Source organism: Emiliania huxleyi (genome assembly GCF_000372725.1).
Source record: "Emiliania huxleyi CCMP1516 unplaced genomic scaffold EMIHUscaffold_367, whole genome shotgun sequence".
NCBI classification, from domain to species: Eukaryota; Haptophyta; order Isochrysidales; family Noelaerhabdaceae; genus Emiliania; species Emiliania huxleyi.
This window is the reverse complement of record NW_005199219.1, coordinates 76,602-86,845: the sequence shown is the minus strand read 5'-3', so window position 1 is coordinate 86,845 and position 10,244 is coordinate 76,602. Positions and strand designations below refer to the sequence as shown.

Here is a 10,244-nt window from a genome sequence, read left to right as displayed (position 1 = left end):
TGCTCGTCCCAACCTTTGCTCGTCCCAACCTTTGCTCGTCCCAACCTTTGCTCGTCCCAACCTTGCTCGGCTCGCCGAAACTTTGCCCAGACGAGATTGCAGGTGCCTTTGCCATGGTTGCCTCTCGCCTCGCCCCTCGCCCGGCGCGACGCAGCGCGAGATGAGAGCTGCCCCCGCGCGGGCCCTCTCGCCTCGCCCCACAACCACCACTGCAGCGAGCCCGTGCCCGGCTGCACGCCGTGCTGCGACCGCCGCCGCGCGAGCGGCTCGCTCCGAGGATCGAGGCGAATCTGGCACAATCGGATTGCCGGTCTGAGCGCTGCTGAGCGCGCGGCCGCGGGTCGCCTTCATGCCTAATGCGCCCCCGCGACCCCCAAAACGAGCCCGCGCTATGCTCGTCCCATCTTATGCTGCTGACGCTCGCTCGCTGCCGCCTGCGCCCTCGCAGATCTAAAACAACGTGGGCGAGGCGGGTGTGCCGCGGTTTCCTTGGCGCCGGGCCTCAAGCTGCGTGCGCTGCGAGTAGGTGCGGCCCTCTTGAGCCCCCCTTCCACTCAATTCCCCCCCTCAAAGACGCTCTCAAAGCAGAGAGAAGCAGCACTGGTGCCCGGAACACGATGTGCAGCAATCAGAGCAGGAGATTAGCCGAGATTGGCGAGATTGAGCCGAGATTTCGTCATTTAACATAATTGACGGAACTTTGAACGAAATTCGTGGAAATGCTCTGGGGCATCATTGCGCCCCGAGTTGACTAAATTGACGAGATCCCCGAGATTTCGTCAATTAGCTTAATGAATGCCCCGAGATTGCCCGAGATCGCTTCCGAGACCGGTATGGCACTTCCGCACCTCTCTGTGGAGGCGCTCTATCGCTCGTTCCGATGCGCCACCCGAGATTGCCCGAGATTGTCATCCAGTTTCGTCAATTAGCTAATTAATTGCCCGAGATTGCCCGAGAAGACCGGTATGGCACTTCCGCACCTCTCTGTGGAGGCGCTCTATCGCTCGTTCCGATGCGCCACCCGAGATTGCCCGAGATTGTCATCCAGTTTCGTCCATTAACTAATTAATTGCCCGAGATTGCCCGAGATCGCTTCCGAGACCGGTATGGCACTTCCGCACCTCTTTGTGGAGGCGCTCTATCGCTCGTTCCGATGCGCCACCCGAGATTGCCCGAGATTGTCATCCAGTTTCGTCCATTAACTAATTAATTGCCCGAGATTGCCCGAGATCGCTTCCGAGACCGGTATGGCACTTCCGCACCTCTTTCTGGAGGCGCTCTATCGCTCGTTCTGATGCGCCACCCGAGATTGCCCGAGATTGTCATCCAGTTTCGTCCATTAACTAATTAATTGCCCGAGATTGCCCGAGATCGCTTCCGAGACCGGTATGGCACTTCCGCACCTCTTTCTGGAGGCGCTCTTTCGCTCGTTCTGATGCGCCACCCGAGATTGCCCGAGATTGTCCCCATCAAGTTTCGTCAATGAGCTTAATTAATTTTAATTGACGAAATTTGACCTTAATTTGCCCCCCCCCCCCTCCCCGCCCGTGAATATCACACACCCGCCACCCACCGCCCCCTACCATAGGTACGAGTGAACTCGATCAACAACATGTCAGAGAACAAGACGGAAGTGAAGGCCCGCATCGTGTCACGGGGTACACAAAGGATCACGAGCAGCGAGCGCTGACGGTGGTGCCGCCGCCGGGGCCTTCGACGGGCTCCAAGTTCTTGGAGTGGGTGACCAAAGGTACCATCGATTCAGACAAAGTGTTCATGTCAGTCGTTGCGTTTGGGCGCGCGCTGAAATTTGCCTCGAAGAAAATTGTGCAGCGTTTCCCGGCTGCCGCGGGGAAGCTCATCACGGGGTTGGCCTTTCTCGAAGTGGAGAGCATGATGACGGGACCAGGGATGGCTATCTGCGCCGTGATCGGCCTGGTTTTGGTGAATTTTGCGGGTGGAAAATCTCCAGAGGAAGAGTACGCCAAAATGCTTGAGAAAGCCACGAACTACATCGTTAATGAGATGAGGGCTGACTTCAAACAGCTGGCGGACTGGATGCATGGGCAAGATATCGATCAAAAAATGCAAGAGGTGATGGACATGAGATTTGATTGAGATGCAGATGAGCTCGCCAGCTCGCGCATGTGTTTGGTCGATCGGCCGTCCTCTTCACACATCTCATTGAGATTGTTATTCAAATTCCATGTTCACAGCAATTATCTCCCTTTTTTTTTCACCACCTGAGATCCCGAATCTCTGCCCTGCAATTATGAATGACCCCAACTGCCCTGCCCTGCCTGCCGTACTGTGCCCTGCCCGCACACTGCCGCACACCTGCCCTGCCCGATCCCCTACCTGCCCCGGGTGTGAAACCCACACTGCCCTGCCCGGCCCAAAGCACACTGCCGGGCAGGGCAGGTGTGAATAACTGGCCGCTCTCGGAGAAACTTGTACACGGTACTTTTAGAGCCCGCGCGTGTATAAAGTATGACAGTGTCTGACTATAAGCCGTACTTTATAGACGGGTTCTAAGGCAAGTGTATTCTTTTTTTGCTTGGGCGGCCCTGATGCCGGGGTAGGTAGGTAGGGTCTGGGCCCTCCCGTCGGGTTTTTCCCTCTTCCACGCTGGAATTTTCACAGCATAAAAAGAAATTTTCCCACGGAAATCACGATGTCAACCCTCCCCAAATGGGTGATCTGATGCTTGTAGGGCTTGAGAGTGGCCTGCCATGTCACAAGAAGGACTGTGGTTGCAGGAGAGTACCACCAACCATCACTCTAGTTGGTATAGTACCCCACCTTCACCCCTCCCATGATTTCTTTTTTAGTTTCCCATAAGTAAGGTAGGTAGGTAGGTAGGTAGGTAGGGGCACCGCAGGGGCCGGTCAGGTTTTTCCAGAATTTCAGCATCAGGGCCGCCCAAGCAAAAAAAGAATACACTTGTCTAAGGCGAGGATTAACGCCCGCAGTATCGATCTCCGCCGCGTTGTATCGCGGCAAAATACGCATACCCGGAGTCCAGACGTCAAGGACAACCCATCCGGGGACGCACTAAAAAGAGACTGGGGTTCACCGCCTCATGGCGCCGTGAGAGGGCTGGCCGCGGTGGAGACCGCCGGCGTGCCCTCCGCGGCAGCTGCAAAGGTCGCGTGCACCACCGGCAGCGGAGGCTCCTCCTCGTCGTCGCTTGCCTCCTCGACGCTCGCAGCGCTGCTCGGCCCACCCGCGCCGGCGGCGCGCTGCCGCTTCCGCGCGGCAGCCTGGCCGCCCGTCTTGACGCGCTGCCTCTTCTTCTTGGGCGGCGCCGCGGCGGAGGCGAGCACCGGCGGCGTCTCGCTCGGCGCGGGCGAGTCGCGCAAGACAGTGACGTGCCACGCCGCCGCCACGATCGCCTTGTGCAGCCTGGCCGCCTGCAGGGGAGGGGGGGGGAGATATGGGGAGATATGGGGAGAGGAGGGGAGATATCAGCCTGGAGAGGAGGGGGGGGGGGGCACTGAGCGACACGGCAGTGTACGGAGACCGCAACCGGCAGCGAACGAGTGCCACGACGCGACGCCGTGCTCTCCCGCCCTGACGCCGGGCTGCTCCTCTGCTGCTCCTCTGTGCTGCTCTGTGCTGCTCTGCTGCTCTGTGCTGCTCTGGGGAGGTGGGGTCCAGCTCACTGCGGGGATCGCTTCGGGGAGCGCCTGCAATGCGCTCACGCCGGAGAGCCCGCCGAGCTCGTCCACCGAAGCCCAGCGCCACCGCGCCCCGAGCGCGCCCCTCGCCGCCCGCAGCGTCTTTTTGCCGACGCCCTTGAGGTCGGGCAGCGCGTCCTCCGCCTACAGAGCGGTGGAGGCGCGCACCTCGGGGCGGGAAGGACGGCCTTGTGCGGAGTCTGCAGAGCACCGCGTGAGTACGAGGGGTACGACTCCGATGAATACAGGGGAGACACTCTCCTCTCGAGCGCTAGTTGGACGTAGCCAGCGTCTAGCCTCCTCCGCCTCGGCCTCGGCCGGCGACGCCTCATCTCCCCGCCGCCGCCTCCGCCCGGCCCCGCCGCCGCCGCCGCCCTTCCCTCCTCCGCGAGCGCGACCGCCACGGCTGCCGTGGCTCTGGCCGCCGCGGCCACGCCCGCCGCGCCCCCCGCCTCCCCTCCCCACGCCCTCTCCGCCGCCCTCTCCGCCGCCCTCTCCGCCGCCCTCTCCGTCGCCCTCGTACGACGCGCCATCACCCGACGCCGCGCCGTCTTCGCCGTCCGAGTCTGCCGAATCTCCCGAGTCTGCCGAGTCTCCCCCGCCGCTCGACTCGGAGCCAGACCCGTCGGCCTTGCCGCGGCTGCTCGGCCCCACGTAGTCCTCGTCCTCCTCCTCGTCGTCGTCGCCGAGCACCCCTCCGGCGGCGCCCGCCCCGAGCGCCTCCAGCCGCGCAGCCTCCGCTCGTATGGCGTCCCGGCTCGCGCGCGCGGCCGTGCGGGGGCGGCGGCGGCGGCGGCGCCCGGGGCGCCCGCGGTCGTGGGGGGGATCGGCTGCGACGTCGAGGAGGTAGCGCGAGGACTTCGTGGGGCCGAGCAGCCGCGGAAAGGCCCTCGCTCTCCTCCCCGCCGCTGCCGCTGCCGCTGCCGCTGCCGCTGCCGGAGCGAGCCGCGCCGCCCGCCGCGGATCCGCCGTCGTACGACTCGTCGTCGTCCGACATGCCTTCGAGCCACTCGTCGAGCGCCTCGTCGCGCGCCTCCCACTCGACGTCGAGCGCCGCGCGCCGCTTGCTGCCCGGCGCGAGGATCAGCGACGCGTCCGGCTTGTCGCTCCTCTCGAGCTCGCTCTGCGCCGCCGCAGCCTCCTGCTTGGCCGCGCGGAGCGAGAGCGCCTTTTCGTGCTCGCCGATCCGCTCCAGGAAGCGGGTCACCTCCCGCTTGGGCATGAGCAGCGGCGGCATCTGGCCCATCTGCTCCTTGTCGAGCGCGCCTTATTCACACCTTGTTATTCACACCTTGTTATTCACACCTGTTATTCACACTCCTTGTCGAGCGCGCCGTCGCGCTGCACCACCACCGCACTGTGCAGGTCCGGGTCTGTTGCCTACGTGCTGAAGGCACCAACCTCGGGGCGGGAGGGCGGTCTTGTGCGGCGCATTCATAGCACTGTGCGGACACGAGCGGGGCCACGAATACAGTGCATGCAGTCCAGTACGGTCGAGGACGGCGGACCACCACCACCTCTCGAGTGCTGCTTGGAATACAGGACTCCGTGGTCGGCTTCTAGCGCCCGCTGCCGGCGCGGGGGCCACAAACACCACCGCCCGCAGCAGCAGCTCGTCCGACGGCAGCCCCTTGCCGTCCGCGTCGACCAGCCGCGCCTGCACGAGCGCCCGCTCCCCTTCGCGCAGCACCAGCACGCCCTCGGGCCGGAGCGCCTATGCGGCACGTCTCGGACATGTCGTGGACGTGTCCGGGACAGCACCAGCACGCCCTCGGGCCGGACGCGCCCGCACTGCCCACTCTGCGTGGCCTCTCGGGCGCAAGCCCCACAGCGGAAGGGCGGCCGCGAGGCCGGCGGCGCAAGCGACCGACACGCGCACCACGCCACCCGACGCGGCGACGACGGACCCAAACGGCACAAACCGGTCGAACGCGCCCTTGGCGGCGCCCGCCTAGTGGCGACGTCGTCACGGGCGGAGTGGTCGGGATGTCGCGCGTGGTCCACGCAGCGCGGCTTGGTGGTGGGGGCGATGGCGGTGGCGGGGACGGCGGAGGGGGTGAGGGAACGGGCGGCGACGGGGGAGGCGGGCTCGGTGGGGGCGGAGACGGGGGAAGTGGGCGTGGCGGCAGCGGGCTTGGTGGTGGCGGCGATGGCGGTGGCAGGCTTGGTAGTGGCTGTGATGGTGCGGGGCGGCCCTCTCCTCCTCCGCGTCCGAGTCGTCTGGGTCGGACTCGCTCAGCCTGGAGTACGAGACGCGCGCCTTCTAGGAGCCTTCTAGGAACCTTCTACTAGGAACCTTCTAGGAACCTTCTAGGAACCTGGAGTACGAGACGCGCGCCTTCTAGGAACCTTCCTACTAGGAACCTTCTAGGAACCTTCTAGGAACCTGGAGTACGAGACGCGCGCCTTCTAGGAACCTTCTACTAGGAACCCTCTAGGAACCTTCTAGGAACCTGGAGTACGAGACGCGCGCCTTCTAGGAACCTTCTACTAGGAACCCTCTAGGAACCTTCTAGGAACCTGGAGTACGAGACGCGCGCCTTCTAGGAGCCTTCTAGGAACCTTCTACTAGGAACCCTCTAGGAACCTTCTAGGAACCTGGAGTACGAGACGCGCGCCTTCTAGGAACCTTCCTACTAGGAACCTTCTAGGAACCTTCTAGGAACCTGGAGTACGAGACGCGCGCCTTCTAGGAACCTTCTACTAGGAACCCTCTAGGAACCTTCTAGGAACCTGGAGTACGAGACGCGCGCCTTCTAGGAACCTTCTACTAGGAACCCTCTAGGAACCTTCTAGGAACCTGGAGTACGAGACGCGCGCCTTCTAGGAACCTTCTAGGAACCTTCTACTAGGAACCCTCTAGGAACCTTCTAGGAACCTGGAGTACGAGACGCGCGCCCGCCCGCCGCGGCCCCACCGGTTCTCCCACGCCCACTCGGGAAGCGGCGCGCCCGCCCCTCCAACCTAGAAGGTTCCTAGAAGGTTCCTAGAAGGCTCCTAGAAGGTTCCTAGAAGGCGCCCGCCCCTCCAACCTCGCGCAGCAGCGCCGTCACCCGCGGGTGGTCGCGCAAGTGGTTGCGGTCGGCAAGAGCGAAGAGCAACGCGCTCTGCGCCTCACGGGGACAGCTCGCGCCGCCGCCGCCGCCGCCGCCGCCTCCGCCGCCGCCGCCGCCGCCGCCTCCGCCGCCGCCGCCGCCGCCGCCGCCGCCGCCGCCGCCGCCGCCGCCGCCGCCGCCGCCGCCGCCGCCGGACAGCCCGGCCAGCCCGGCCAGCAGCGCGGCGTCGATACCGCGCAGCCGCTTGAAATCGACCGCCTGTGGGGTACGGGTGCCGAGAGGTAGCGCCGAAATCGAGCCGCGATCTAGCCGACATGGGGCCGCCTGCCGTGGCGGTGTGCAGTGCCGAGAAGTCCGCCGCGATCTGCCGAGATCTAGCCGAGATCTAGCCGAGCTCGAGCCGAGATCTAGCCGAGCTCAGCCGAGCCTCGTCGAAGCGGCGAATGGCGTCGCTCAGCGCGCCCTCCCACGGGTGGGCCCCCGCGTCTACTGGGCGTGTCCATGGCGTGTCGTGGACGTGTCCTGCACATGCGCCCTCCCACGGGGAGTCGCGTGTTGCAGCCGCACCCGCGCCAGCCTCGCCCTCGCCCTCGCCCGCGCATGCCTCGCCCGCGCATGCCTCGCCCTCGCCCGCCTGCTCGGCCTCGCCGGTCGGCTCGGCCGCGGCGGCGGAGGGAGGCAGGTTGGCGCTGCTCTCGCCGAAGATGGTGTTCTTTTCTTGCTCGTCCGGCCCGGCCGGCGGCACTGCGGCCGGCATCGCCCCGCCGACCGTCTCGAGCTCTGCCTCCGAGTCCGAGTCCGTCGCGAACTGCGCCTTCTTGACGAGCAGCAAGCGAAGTAGCGCGTACGCCGGCGGCGAGGACGCGGCGGCCGCCGGTGCCGGCGTGGCGCCGAGCTGTGCCGCGGCTGCAGGCACCGCAGGCACCACGAGCCGGACCGCTCGGTCTTCCCGCGCCGAGCAGAGGAGGACCTAATCCCATACCTCCACAGTATCAAATCCCGTGTGGGTTCCCTCCCATGGGTGGTGCGGTAGCAGAGGGTGACCGCTGGGTCGGCGTCCGTTGCGCCGCGCGGCGGCGCGGCGCGGCAGAGCACCGGGTGGAGCGGCGTCGCGAGCGGCAGAGCGAGGTGGGAGCGCATCGCCTCGGCCGCCCGCTGCAGCCGGCCGAGCTGCCGCTCCGGAGGGAGCCCCTTGGCTGCTAGCTCCGCCCGCAGCCCCGGCGCGCAGGAGGGCGGGAAGGGGCGAGGAGGCGCCTTCTCCTTCTTGCGCGCGCGCCGCCGCTTTGCCGCGACGGATGCCGCTTGCTCGGCCGGCGCGCCCGAGGATGCCGCCGGCTTCGCTCCTTGACCGCCGGTGCCCGGCCCCGCCGCTTGACCGCAGATGCCCCCGTCTCCACTGGCGCCGTCGGCTCTGCAGGAGGGAGGTGCGATCTCCCCATATCTCCCCATATCTCCGGCGGAGGGAACGGCGGGCGAGCCGGCGGGAACCGGACACCCGGCCTCGGCGGCGTTCGCAGCGGCGGCGGTGGTGGCGGCGCTGGCGGTGGCGGCGGTGGCGGTGGTGGCGGCGGTGGCGCTGGCGGCGTTGGCGGCGTTGGCGGCGTTGGCGGCGTTGGCGGCGGCTGCGGCTGCGGCTGTGGCTGTGGCTGTGGCGGCGGCGGCAGCTGCCGCGGTCGCGGCTACAGTGGCGGTGGCGCCGCCGGTGCCTTTGCTCCATCGCGCGCCTGGCCGCGGGTGCGGTCTCGGGTGTGGCGCTTGGGCGGGCGCAGCCACGGCTGGTGCTTGGGCGGGCGCAGCCACGGCTGGTGCGGCCGGGGGGGGCGCCTCCGCTGTGCCTCCGGCCACGCCGCTCGGCGCTCCTCCGCCCTCTCCTCCGCCCTCTCCTCCGCTCGCTCCTCCGCCCTCTCCTCCGCCCTCTCCTCCGCCCTCTCCTCCGCCCTCTCCTCCGCCCTCTCCTCCCTCCTCGCACGGCGCCGCTGCCCGCGCGTCGCGCTCCGCCGACGGCGCCAGCGCGCCCTCCTCGCTGCTGTCGCTGCCCCTGTCGCTGCCCCTGTCGCTACCCTCGCCGCCCGCTTCCGGCGCGGCGGGTGCCGGGAGGAGACCCTCTCGCACGAGCATCTCGCGCCACCTCAGCTCTGCGGCGGAAGGCCCCGCCGCAGCCTCGCCGCCGCCGCCGCCGCCGCCGCCGCCGCCGCCGCCGCCGCCGCCGCCGCCCTCGGAAGCGGGGCCGGCGGCGGGCGGATGTGAGCGCGGCGGCGGGGGCGGCTCGTCGAGAGGGGGAAGCTCGATCAGCTCGGAGAGGGAGAGAGGCATGGCCTTGCGCCACTCGAAGTCCTGCGCCGCCTATCGGACATGTCGTGGACGTGTCTCGGACATGTCGTGGACGTGTCTCGGACATGTCGTGGACGTGTCGTGGGCGTGTCGTGGGCGTGTCGTGGACGTGTGCTGGACATGTCTCCCCTCGGAGCCCTGCGCCGCCTCGGGGTGGAGGTGCGATCTCCCCCTATCTCCCCCTATCTCCCCCTATCTCCGCGCCTCGGGGTGGAGGTGCGATCTCCCCATATCTCCCCATATCTCCCCATATCTCCCCATATCTCCCCCTATCTCCGCGCCTCGGGGTGGAGGTGCGATCTCCCCATATCTCCCCATATCTCCCCATATCTCCCCATATCTCCGCGCCTCGGGGTGGAGGTGCGATCTCCCCATATCTCCCCATATCTCCCCCTATCTCCGCGCCTCGGGGTGGAGGTGCGATCTCCCCATATCTCCCCATATCTCCCCATATCTCCGCGCCTCGGGGTGGAGGTGCGATCTCCCCATATCTCCCCAGATCTCCCCCTATCTCCGCGCCTCGGGGTGGAGGTGCGATCTCCCCATATCTCCCCATATCTCCCCATATCTCCCCCTATCTCCGCGCCTCGGGGTGGAGGTGCGATCTCCCCATATCTCCCCATATCTCCCCATATCTCCCCCTATCTCCCCGTATCTCCGCGCCTCGGGGTGGAGGTGCGATCTCCCCATATCTCCCCATATCTCCCCTATCTCCGCGCCTCGGGGTGGAGGTGCGATCTCCCCCTATCTCCCCATATCTCCCCCTATCTCCGCGCCTCGGGGTGGAGGTGCGATCTCCCCCTATCTCCCCCTATCTCCCCCTATCTCCGCGCCTCGGGGTGGAGGTGCGATCTCCCCATATCTCCCCATATCTCCCCATATCTCCCCCTATCTCCGCGCCTCGGGGTGGAGGTGCGATCTCCCCATATCTCCCCATATCTCCCCCTATCTCCGCGCATCGGGGTGGAGGTGCGATCTCCCCATATCTCCCCATATCTCCCCATATCTCCCCATATCTCCCCATATCTCCCCCTATCTCCACGTCTCGGGGTGGAGGTGCGATCTCCCCATATCTCCCCCTATCTCCCCCTATCTCCCCATATCTCCCCCGTATCTCCACCTATCTTCGAATCCCCCGGGTGGAAGCGAGATCTCCCCATATCTCCCCCTATCTCCC

At 66.4% G+C, this 10,244-nt stretch overlaps 1 protein-coding gene across 1 annotated transcript; it reads right to left on the bottom strand.

Moving 5' to 3' along the window:
* Positions 1-3,080: 3,080 nt before the first annotated feature.
* On the bottom strand, positions 3,081-4,926 carry EMIHUDRAFT_458697 (hypothetical protein; the record flags this gene model as incomplete). The annotated part of the gene is made up of 4 exons (XM_005772070.1): positions 3,081-3,395; positions 3,666-3,824; positions 4,335-4,437; positions 4,658-4,926. The coding sequence occupies 4 exons, from the start codon at positions 4,924-4,926 to the stop codon at positions 3,081-3,083; spliced, it is 846 nt and encodes a 281-aa protein (XP_005772127.1).
* Between the last annotated feature and the right edge of the window lie 5,318 nt (positions 4,927-10,244).